Source organism: Mandrillus leucophaeus, unplaced genomic scaffold (genome assembly GCF_000951045.1).
Source record: "Mandrillus leucophaeus isolate KB7577 unplaced genomic scaffold, Mleu.le_1.0 Scaffold10, whole genome shotgun sequence".
Lineage (NCBI taxonomy): Eukaryota > Metazoa > Chordata > Mammalia > Primates > Cercopithecidae > Mandrillus > Mandrillus leucophaeus.
The window spans coordinates 7,261,021-7,272,963 of NW_012098098.1; the positions used below are offsets into that span (position 1 = coordinate 7,261,021).

At 57.7% G+C, this 11,943-nt stretch overlaps 1 protein-coding gene across 1 annotated transcript in view; it reads right to left on the reverse strand.

Moving 5' to 3' along the window:
* Window positions 1–4,766: 4,766 nt before the first annotated feature.
* CHMP1A (charged multivesicular body protein 1A) overlaps window positions 4,767–11,943 on the reverse strand; it is a 7,701-nt gene continuing 524 nt past the window's right edge. The window contains exons 2-7 of the mRNA XM_011972084.1: window positions 10,557–10,634; window positions 8,504–8,650; window positions 7,473–7,601; window positions 6,802–6,989; window positions 5,668–6,348; window positions 4,767–4,878 (exon numbers count right to left, since the gene is read on the reverse strand). Coding sequence (XP_011827474.1) covers window positions 6,327–6,348; window positions 6,802–6,989; window positions 7,473–7,601; window positions 8,504–8,563 — 399 coding nt within the window. The 5' untranslated portion in view covers window positions 8,564–8,650; window positions 10,557–10,634 and the 3' untranslated portion in view covers window positions 4,767–4,878; window positions 5,668–6,326. The remainder of the gene's footprint in view (window positions 4,879–5,667; window positions 6,349–6,801; window positions 6,990–7,472; window positions 7,602–8,503; window positions 8,651–10,556; window positions 10,635–11,943) is intronic.

Consider the following 11,943-nt stretch of genomic DNA (forward strand, 5'->3'; position numbering starts at 1 on the left):
CCCTGCACACACCCCTGCACACACACACCCCTGCACACACAACCCACCCCTGCACACACCCCTGCACACACATCTCTGCACACACACACCCCTGCACACATGCACACCAGCCCTGCACACACACCCCACCCCTGCTCATTCTGATTCTGTAAACATGGCTAAGGGCCTAGGAATCTGTACTGGCAGAACCATTCCCTTTATCCAGCCTTTTTTTTTGAGATGGAATCTTGCTCTGTCGCCCAGGCTGGAGTGCAGTGGTGTGATCTTGGCTCACTACAACATCTGCCTTCCAAGTTCAAGTAATTCTCCTGCCTCGGGCTCCTGAGTAGCTGGGACTACAGATGTGCCCTACTACACCCAGTTAATTTTAGTAGAGACAGGGTTTCACCATGTTGCTCAGGCTGGTTTCCAACGCCTGACTTCAGGTGATCCGCCTGCCTCAGCCTCCCATAGTGCTGGGATTACAGGCGCGAGCCACTGTGCCCGGCCCAGCCTCTTCTGGCAAATGGGAGGCAGGGTCTGAATCAGGGTGGCCCCAGGGCTCCCTCCCACTGTGGGCAGCAGAACCACGCTGACCACAAGGACAGATGTGGTCCAGGCGTGAGCTGCCCAGCACCAGGTCCTCCTAGGTGGAGCCTAGGGCTCAGTGCCTTCCCATATGGGCCTCTAAGGGTTTGTCTTGAAATGCACACAGGGCAGGATAGGATCCCCCACGCTGCTGCTGCCCCACCCTGGAGGGCCCTGGGGGTGAGGGGACCGCCCGCACAGCCCCCATCTCCCTCAGCTTCCGTTAGTGAGGAAGTGTGAAGCCACTGGGCCCAGGTCACTTCCAGATCTGACTTCGTAGGGAGAAGGTTGGGTGCAGGTGATCACAGCATCGGGGGTGCAGGCAGGACAACCACGGCATCGGGGGTGCAGGCGGGGCAACCACAGCGTGAGGGTGCAGGCGGGGTGACCAGTGTCTGGGGTGAAGGTGGGGCAACCACACGGGGGTGCGGGTGGGTGACCACAGCGTCCGGGGTGGAGGTGGGGCGACCACGGCATCGGGGGTGCGGGCGGGTGAGAGGCTTCACTCCCCACTGGCCAGGCCTTGGCTGGGGGCCCTGAGTCGGGGACCAGGGGCTCCGGCGTCTGTGCCCTTCCATGGAGAAGCAGCCCCCGCAGGTGGCTCTGAAGCCTCCAGAAGGGACTGTGCTGATCTTCCAGGATCCCCTTATCAATAATCGCCCTGTCGGTTCCCCTCCCAGCCTGGCATTTTCCTTCTGGGACTGGAGACTCCGGGGGTCCCTGCTGGGCTGCAGGGGTATTAGGACTAATTTTATTAACAGTATTTATAGGGTCCAGCCCTACAGGGTCTGTGGGTTTTTCTCCTCATGTGTGGAGATGAGAGATCATAGAAATAAAGACACAAAACAAAGAAGAAAAGACAACTGGGCCCGGGGGACCACTATCACCTAGACGTGGAGACCGGTAGTGGCCCCGAATGCCTGGCTGCGCTGATATTGGATACAAGGCAAAAGGGACAGGGTAAGGAGTGAGAGCCATCTCCAATGACAGGTACGGTCACGTGAGTCACGTGTCCACTGGACGGGGGCCCTCCCCTGTTCAGCAGCCAAGGCAGAGAGAGAGGACAGCTTACGCCATTATTTCTTCTATGCATTTCAAAGACTTTTAGTACTTTCACTAATTCTGCTGCTGCTATCTGGAAGGTGGAGCCAGGTGTACAGGGTGGAACATGAAAGTGAAACAGGAGCGTGACCGCTGGAGTACAGCATTGCAGGGAGACGGTCAGGCCTCCGGAGGGCTGTGGGCGGGCCTGACTGATGTCCGGCCCTGCACACGAGGTGTGGACCAGAGTCTTCGCTAAGCCCCCCGGGGAGGAAGAGCAAGGATTATGATGATATTAGAATAAAGACTAATGCTACAAACTGATTATTAATAACGTATCATCATAGCTATAATCCATTTCTAGTATAACTATTCTTATGTATTTTCTTTATGATACTGGAACAACTCGTGCCCTCGGTCTCTCGCCTTGGCACCTGCATGGCTTGCCGCCCACAAGTATTTTCTCATGAGAAGAGCTTTAATCCTAGTCTGAAAATAATCCTAACAACATTAAATCCACACCAAAGTGTCCAGAAAGACAGCACCTTAATTGCCATCCCAGGAACGTACCTGCTTCCCAGAGTCCTTCCCGCGTGCCGGTCAGTGTTCCTGCATCCCGAGTTCCAGCCTCAGGCTGGAAACAGACCTGTCCAGAGGAGGTTGGGAAGGAGCATGCCCAACCCTGGAGGGCTGGGAATTCCGGCAAGAGGTGACACGGAGGCAGGAGGCAGGAGGCGGAGCTGGAGCCTCCCCGCGGTGCAGACCCCCATCCTGGGGTGCAGGCAGACCCCAAGCTCCACCCCTCTGGGCCCTCTCTCTCTGGGAAGCCCCTCGAACTCCGTGGACTGTGAGGACGTGGGAGGCGTGCCTGGGAGCGACGGGGCTGGCTCCGTGGCTGGAGCTGAGGGGAGGGGTTCCTCCCAGTCCACATCCACATCCACAGTGACGCTTCACACCCAAAAAGTACTAATGAAAACCTATCAGGATGGTGGCACCTTAATTACTACTGGAATTCAAAACCGTGGACCTACCACGTAATAGCCACTGTGAAAGGATGTGGGGAGTGCTTAGAGCTGTTTTTTTTTTTGTTTTTTGTTTTTTTTGACACATTTTCGCTCTTGTTGCCCAGGCTGGAGTGGCGCTATCTTGGCTCACCCCAACCTCTGCTTCCCAGGTTCAAGCGATTCTCCTGCCTCAGCCTCCCGAGTAGCTGCGATTACAGGTGTGCACCACCACGCCGGCTAACTTTTTGTATATTTAGTAGAGACAGGGTTTCTCCATGTTGGCCAGGCTGGTCTCGAACTCCTGACCTCAGGTGATCTGCCCGCCTCGGCCTCCGGAAGTGTTGGGATGACAGGCGTGAGCCGCCGCACCAGCCCAGAGCCATTCTCTAGCTAGGGGCCTTCACAGGAGTGTGGCTGGCAATTCTGAAACGAATTGGTGCACAAATGAGCAGAAAGGTAGAGTGCCAGAGCCCAATTTTCAGAGAAGCTACAAATGAGGGGGAGACTGGACCGAATTCTACGGAACGGTGTGGACCTGTGGCTCTAGTGCATGCAGAGAGCTGTACCACCATGCACCGTGGTGGCTGCAGACGCCTCTTGGCTAGCGGCACGCAGCACTGAAGCCCACACTTTGTACCCAGGTCTTGGTTTTCTGGTTGGTTTTTTTGAGACAGGGTCTCGCTCTGTCACCCAGGCTGGAGTGCAGTGGTGTGATTCTCACTCACTGTAGCCTCAACCTCCTAGCCTCCCACAGAACTGGGACCACAGGCGCATGCCATCATGCCTGGCTTATCTTAGTTTTTGTAGAGATGGGGGTCTCACTATGTTGCCTAAGCTGGTCTCCAACTCCTGAGCTCAAGGGACCCTCCTGCCTTACCTCCTGGACTGCTGGGATTACAGGCATGAGCCAGCACGCCCAGCCTCCAGATTCTGGTTTTCTAAATACCATTCCCCGACTCAAAGGAAGCGGAGTTTCCTGGAGAAAGGGCTGATTCCAGGGCTGGGGCAGGGAGGGACCAAGATGAGCCGAGAGCCTCCTGCAGTGCTGGGGGTCAGCCCGTGCCAGGGTGGGGGAGGCTGACCTAAATGCCGTCAGTACGACACTCCGAGTCACAAAGTCAGCAACAGCAACCACTGCAGCCCACGCCAAGAAACAAACAGGTCCAGATATAAATAATGGAGAGTGGGGGAGGGGTCCTCCTTAGAATCCCAAATAGAACCAGTGATTTCATCGACGCCCAGGGCAAAGTGGGTTGAGGTTTGCACGACCTTCAAGGATCTTCCCAAGAGGAACATGAATTAAAAAGGGAAAATGAGGCCAGGCGTGGTGGCTCACGCCTGTAATCCCAGCACTTTGGGAGGCCGAGACAGGCAGGTCACCTGAGGTCAGGAGTTCGAGACCAGCCTGGCCAACATGGTGAAACCCCGTCTCTACTAAAAATACAAAAATTAGACGAGTGTGGTGGCGCACGCCTGTAATCCCAGCTACTCAGGAGGCTGAGGCGGGAGAATGGCATGAACCCGGGAGGCGGAGTTTACAGTGAGCCGAGATTGCACCACTGTGCTCCAGCCTGGGCGACACAGCGAGACTCTGTCTCAAAAGTAATAAAGGGAAAAAGCTAACTTCCCAGTGGAGACGCCTGAGGATGCCGCTGCACCCAGTGGTGAAGGTCACAAATTCACCCGCACCGAGACACAGGGACGCCACACCCCTGCCACCGAGAAGTCATGAAGACCTCCCCACATCGTGGGAAAACCGCACCCCCAGGCAGAGGACAATTCTACAAAATAGCAGCCAGCAGGTTTCAAACCATTCAGGTCACGAAAGAAAACCGAGGAGCTGTTCCAGATTGGAGGTGGCAGCACCAGGACGTGCAGCGGGGACGTCAGACCAGAGACTGCCAGGAGCACCACGGTGCCCAGCAAGTGTCCCGGTTTGGCCGAGGCGCACAAAGACCATGTTATGCAAATTTTAAACTATTTCAAAGTAAGAACCTAACACGGGAGATTCTGTCGGTTTGGACGGGGTCTGAGAATGAGCACTGCCGTCTGCCCAGCCCCCCGCAGTGAACACTCCAGGAGCCCGTCCTCAGTTGTGGGGAGATGGCCACATCCAGAGGCTCACCCAAGGCTCCAAAGCAAAACTTGAGAAAGTTTCCAGGGATCCATTTGTTTATTTACAACAGCATTCTAGGAAAAAGATGAACAGGCCCCTCTCCCCAGTGCCCAAGAGGACAGGACTGAGGCAGCCCCCACCCGGCCATGGCTCTGCAGAGCTCTGCGCCCTCCCCAAGGCTGTTACCCACGACGGACAGGACGTTCTCTCAACGCCAGGGTTGATTTTGGGGAGGCTGGAGGGAACCACACCCAGGACCTACCAACACCAGCCCCTCCCTGGGGCTCCCAAGTTCTGAAAAAAAAAACACCAAACGCAGTGAGCCAAAGTCGGGGTCTCCACGTTCCCGCACGTAACAGCCACGACACCGCTGCGGCCTCCGCGTGGGCTGCGAGGGATGGGCGGGACTGAGGGGGCGGGGACCCACACTCCCCACCAGCCGCCCACCACCTGCCTTTTCTACTTTGGCAAAAAAACAAAAAATCCTGGAAGCCTCAAGACAATGACGTAAACTCCAGGAAACGGAAAAGACAGCAGGTCCAAAGCCCCTCAGCCTCCCAGCAAGTCCGTCCAAGAGCTGCTGGCAGCTCTCCAGGGCCACACTGGCAGGTTGTCCTCAAAGGAGCCCCAACCCCAGCCCAGCTACAGACGGCTCTCCCGAGCGCCCTTCACCAGCTGCTGTGGCTTCCACGCTGGGAAGGCACCCCGTCGTTCAGACGGCAGAGGCGACACAGGCAGCATCGTCCGAAGCGAGGCCCCAGGGACAGGTCCTCTGGGAGACCCAGGCTGCCCACTGGGAGGAGCCGCAGACACATCCTCTCAGACTGCGCCAGCCCGCGGAGGGGCTCTGCCGAGGAGACAGACAGCACAGCCCACGTGGCCAAAGGCACCTCCAGAGGCAGCAGCTGAGTGAGGATGAAGACGGCAGGGTGGGCACACTTGGATGTGGATCTGGGTGACAGTTCTGTCCCCATGGACTGGGCAGCTTTAGGAACTGAGGGAGCGCAGGAGGCCAGGGGGCTCAGCCAGCTGGTAGGGGCAGCCGAGACCGCACTCCTGGAATCACGGAGGAGGAGGGTGTCATTGTAAATGCCACCAGGATGGCGCGGGGTGGCACCTGACATCCCCCAGCACACACAGGCCTGTGGTACCTCCTTGGACTATGTCTGTGCACATGGTGGGACCTCCTGCCCGCTGAGGGGGTGTGGAGAGGCCTCAGGGAGTTGCTTGGCAACAGGGTAGCCCTGACCCCCTCTGGCTGATGAGGAAGCAGCATGTCTGCTGCCCCAGAGTCTGAAGGCCCCCACAGTGCTGGGTAAAAGTCCACAGGGCCCCTGCTGGCCTCCCCGCTGTGGGCCCAGAGTCACAGAAATCACCCCCACAAATTTGCAGAAACTCAACACCAGGACGCAGACCCACCGCCCAACCTAAAGGAACAGGAACACCCTGAGGCCACGCAGGCCTGGCAGGTGAGACACACAGAGTGGCTGCCGGTCACAGCTCCGCAGGGCCAGCACAAAGGCAAGACGTGGTGGGGAGAGGACAGGAACCTTCCAGCACACCACGGGGCAGAGGTGGTGCACTGCGGCGGGGCACGGCTAGTTCCTCAAGGCGGCCAACCTGGAAACCAACAACACGACTCGGGTCAGGGCGGGGAAAGGGGTCTCTGACCAGCACGTGCTCCCGGTGAAGGTGTCTCCTCCGTGTGGTGTGCAATGACCCTTTTCCTCCTCAGTGTGCTGAGAGAACGAGTGACAGGCCTTGGAAACAGACATGCCCGTCCCACTTTTACCTGATCCGTTAGGAAGGGCGCAGTATTCTAAAGTGCACTGCAGACGTGCGTAAACGCCACGCCCGACACACACTGAAGCCTCCAAGCCAGCTGGAGCAGGATGGGGCAGCAGCGGGCAGCTTGGCTCGGGGGCAGCTGTGGCCGGGGCCTCTGAGTTGAGATCAGGGCTCCCTGGTCGGAGCCTTAGCCCAAGCTCTCCTCCAGCCTCTAACCCCCAATGCCCTCTCCCTTCCCACAGGACCAGAGTACGGGGCACACAGCGTTTCGGGGACCGACCCTACCTCCGTGACAGCTGGTCCTCCTGGCTGCGCACAGAGCTCTCGCCCACGGCAGAGGCGCCCTCGGGCAGCTGGCTGAGCTGGTCCAGCACCTCCAGGCCATTCTCCTCAGCGATCTGCATGATGAGGCTGTCCACCTGCTCCTGCGGTGTGGTCAGCGTGGTGGCCGAGCTCATGGAGTCCTCCATCACCTGGGGGCAGGGGCACGCTCTGGTCAACAGGTGGGGCCCAGGCCCACGAGGCCCCACTCAGCTTCACAAGGGTCCGACCACACTTTTCGTTCCCTCACACAGCCAGCCACCTTCTTGCCCTGTTCTCTCAGTGACACTCTCTGCCTCACCTTCCACCAGGAGCCTTTCCTGCCCCCACACCCAGCCCCACCCTCTGACTGCGCCATGCCTGCTGCCTTGGCTGGACATCTTTCTACACCTCTGCATGCTTCTTTGCTGTCTGAGCCTCCCCACAAGGAGCCAGGTGCCTGCAGGAGGCCGCTGCCACCCTGCCCACCCTACCTGTCAGGGTCCTGGCAGGGACCCAGCACAGAGGATGCTTGGTGACGTCAGGGAGCAACCACAGGTATGCAGAGACAGCATGTCAGCCTGTGGGCCACCCCCCACGAGCTGCCCGCACACCCTCCATGTCCCCAGGCCACAGCCCAAGGGCAGGGCACATACCGACGTGTGGACATCCAGGTTCTGCACCTGCTGCTCGAACCTGTCCATCACCGAGGAGACCTTCTGTAGGTCCATGGTGCTCAGGGCCTTGTCCAGAGCTTTGGTCACCTGGGCCATGTTCTTGGTCACCTGAGACAGGAGAGGGTGCAGGAGGGAACGGGATGAAAGGCAAGCAGAGCTCACGCACCAGGGATGGGTCCCCTGGGCTCTGACAGGAGAGCTGCGGCACCCCAGCCCGGACCCACAAAACCCCAGCTCTGGGCTGAGCCATCATCTGGGTCCTATGGAAAGACCAACTCCACGGAAAAGGCTGTGGAGACCCAGGGCGGGGTCCCTGGAGAAAAGGCTAACGACGTGGGGTTTCCAGGACCCCTGTGCCCTCCTGGCCACCCGCACTGTGGGAGGGAAATGCCTGCGACAGCGAAGGCTCTGCTGTGACGTTCCCTGACCCAGCAGATGAGCCTGGCCATGCAGGCTCCGTCTCTTGTGGCAGCTGCCAAGACCGAGGCCTGGCCGGGCACAGTGACAGTGAGTGGTTCACGCCTACAATTCCAGCACTCTGGGAGGCTGAGGTGGGAGGATTGCTCGAGGCCAGGAGTTTGAGACCAGCGTGGCCAACACAGACACCCTGTCTCTACATAAAAACGAAAAAAATCAGCCGGGTGTGGTGGATGCCTGACATCATGGTCTCAGCTACCTGGGAGGCTGAGGCAGGAGGATCGCTTGAGACCAGGAGGTTGAGACTGCAGTGAGCTGAGACTGAACCACTGCACTCCAGCCTGGGTGACAGAGCAAGAGAGTCTCTAAAAAAAAATATTAAAAAAAAAAAAAGCCCAGGTCCTATCAAGAGGTCCTTCCTGAGGCATCAGTGCGAGTGAGGGTGCAGCCTCACCTGTGTCCCCGCCGGCACTGCCCACCCCATGCTGACCCAGCTTCCCTCAACCCTGAGCTGCCCCAGATCCAGACCGCAGAGCCCATGTTTGCCTCAGTCGGCAGACGCCACCCACCTGGCACCAGGGCCCAGCACTCACCCCCTTCATGGTCACGGCCGTCTGCACCTTGGAGGCCACTGCGTCTACGCGGGACGCCATCCGAAGCCAGTTCACACCTTCGTTCTTCTTGCGGATGGCGTTCTCGGCATACACACGGGCACACTCTACATTTTTCTGCTGAAGGGCCTGAAACACGGGGAAACAGCGGCTGGAAGAACTTGGTGGTGTGTGTGCCCCCTGCAGAGGAGCCCAGTGGGGTTTTTTTTTGAGACGGAGTCTCGCTCTGTCGCCCAGGCTGGAGTGCAGTGGCGCGATTGCAAGCTCCGCCTCCCGGGTTCACGCCATTCTCCTGCCTCAGCCTCCCGAGTAGCTGGGACTACAGGCGCCCGCCACCACACCTGGGTAATTTTTTGTATTTTTAGTAGAGACGGGGTTTCACCGTGTTAGCCAGGATGGTCTCCATCTCCTGACCTCGTGATCCGCCCGCCTTGGCCTCCCAAAGTGCTGGGATTACAGGCCGCAGGAGCCCAGTGTTGACTGCTCCTGGACGCCACTGGCTAGGGTGGGCGGGCCTCTCCCCAGAGATGTTTGAGCTAAAAATGCAAACACTCAGGCCCCAGCCCAGCCCCACAAGCAGGCTTCTGCTCCCTGCTGCACCCCTCCAGCATTCCACCGGGCACAGGACACAGCGGGCGACACCCAGAGCCTGTGGCAGGCAGTTCTCCGAGCTCCTTTCTCCCTGGGAGCCTGGTTGTGGGTGAAGAATTATCGAAATCCAATACCCTGGGACCTACTTCACCAATTATGCAGTCTTAAGAGCTGCACAAGATCCCATCTTCTTTTCTTTTTTCTTTTTGGAGGTGGAGTCTTGCTCTGTGGCCCAGTATGGAGTGCAGCGGTGTGATCTCAGCTCACTGCAACTTCCACCTCCTGGGCTTAAGCAATTATCCCGCCTCAGTCTTCCGAGTAGCCGGGACTACAGGTGTGAATCACTGCGCCCGGCCTAGATCCCTCCTTTCCTTCTGCCCTGTCCATCATGGGGAGGGGGCCCCTCCTGGAGAGGCACCCCTGTGAGCCTCCCGCCCCCTCCCACCCCATGATGCCCTAGGCACCAGCTCTGTAAGGACGAGGGAGAGAAAAATGATAGGATCCGCCGGGCCTGGTGGCTCAAGCCTGTAATCCCAGCTACTCAAGAGGCTGAGGCAGGAGAATCATCTGAACCCAGGAGGCAGAGGTTGCCGTGAGCCGAGATGCACCTCTGCACTCCAGCTGGGTGACAGTGAGACTCCATCTCAAAAAAAAACAAACAAAACAAAACAAAAACAAACCAAAAGATAGGATCGTGGCAGGCAGCTAGCTAGAAGCCCTCTTCCTGTACTTTATGGCAAAATCAAGTTCAGAATGTTGGAAATGAAAAGAAGGAAAAGAATGAAGGCAATGCACTCAGCTCTATGCTCTGGATGCCCTCGGTGGGCTGGGAAGGTCTGGCAGGGGCTGTAGAGCAGGACAGAAGCCACTCCGGGCTCCACCACACACAGCACCTCCCTTCCTGTTTGTCTCATGTGGGCAGCAAACACTCTGAGGCTGAGAAATCACGGTGAGGATTAGGCTGGGCACAGTGGCTCATGCCTGTCATCCCAGCACTTTTGGAGGCCAAGGCGGGCAGGTCACTTGAGGCCAAGAGTTCGAGACCGGCCTGACCAACAGGGCGAAACCCTGTCTCTACAAAAAAATTTAAAAATTAGCTGGGTGCAAGCCTGTAATCACAGCTACTTGTGAGGGTAAGGCCCTAGAATCACTTGAACCCGGGAGGCGGAGGTTGCAGTGAGATGAGATCGCACCTCTGCACTCCAGCCTGGGCAACAGAGCGAGACTCTGTCTCAAAAAAACAAAACAAAACGTACATATATACACACACAAACACACATACACACACATATATATATCTCAAGGTGAGGATTAAATTATGATGTAGAAAGTGCCCTGCCCCTCCCCAAAAGGCATCAAAACAAAACAGAACACAAAAATAAGGGCAGAAGAGGACAGAAGACAGACCAGGAGAGTCATGACCCCACGGCCCCCAGGGTCTCACCTTCTTCACTTTGGCCTGCTCTGCCTTGGAGTCCTTCTCCGCCTTCTTGGCCAGCTTCTCCAGCTGCTTCGCCGTGAACTGAGCAGAGGCCAGAGCATCCTGGGTCAGACACGTGGAGCCCATCCCCCAGGCCTTGCTCTCCACACCCCCACACCTGTGCCCACACAGGTTCTAAGCACCCATCAGCCAGCCTGGGCCCAGCACATGGCAGGGAAGGCACGAAGCCTGCGGACATGCATCCCGGGCGGCGAGAGAGCACCAGCTGGAGGAGGAAGCTGTCTGCTCTGCCTCAGGTGCTGTTTGGGTTTTCTCCAGTGTCTCTTCTCCGTCAACACCCTCACCCAAGGCCTCCTCCAGAGCGAAGGGTCCAAAACCTCTTGCTCTGGTCTCATCCCCTGCTTAGAGATGGATTTCAACGTAAAAGAAAGACTCAAGAAAAGTCATTTCAGGCTACCCCCAAGTCGTAAGATGGAATTCCAGGTAAAAACACACCTGAAAATGTTATCTTGAGAGAATGCTGTGGATGCAACAGGTTGCTAGGCAGCACACACAGCTGCTGGGGGCCTAACTGCTCTGCCAGCAAAACAAGGAAACAGGGCCTCTGGCGACCCATCTGGAACCACAGACGCCACAGGGTTCAGGACGGCCAGCACAGCGCCACAGGGTTCAGGACACAAGCAGGCCTCAGCGGGTCCCCTCTGCGCCCAGCAGCATCTGACAGACCCACCATGATGGCAGAAGATCCCAGGAGCTCAGAGCCAGCGACAAGGCAAGATGAAGCCGGCCACGGAGGAGCAGCCAGGAGCACATCCCAGGGAAATGCACAGAAACCTGCCCTGGATTACTGGAAGCTGCAACCACCACCCCACATGGAAGGAATACTCAGAAAGCTCTCCTTCAAACGATCTCAAAGAATGAGTCCACACAGCGGAACACCAAGGCCTAATATCCAAGTTGTCTTTCTTAAGATAACACTCCGGGCCGGGCGCAGTGGCTCACGCCTGCAATCCCAGCACTTTGGGAGGCTGAGGTGGGCGGATCACGAGGTCAAGAGATGGAGACCATCCCGGCCAACATGGTGAAACCCTGTCCCTATTAAAAATGTAGGCTGGGCGCAGTGGCTCAAGCCTGTAATCCCAGCACTTTGGGAGGCTGAGATGGGTGGATCACGAGGTCAGGAGATCGAGACCATCCTGGCTAACACTGTGAAACCCCGTCTCTACTAAAAATACAAAAAATTAGCCGGGCGAGGTGGCGGCGCCTGTAGTCCCAGCTACTCGGGAGGCTGAGGCCGGAGAATGGCGTGAACCTGGGAGGCGGAGCTTGCAGTGAGCTGAGATCCAGCCACTGCACTCCAGCCTGGGCTACAGAGCGAGACTCCATCTCA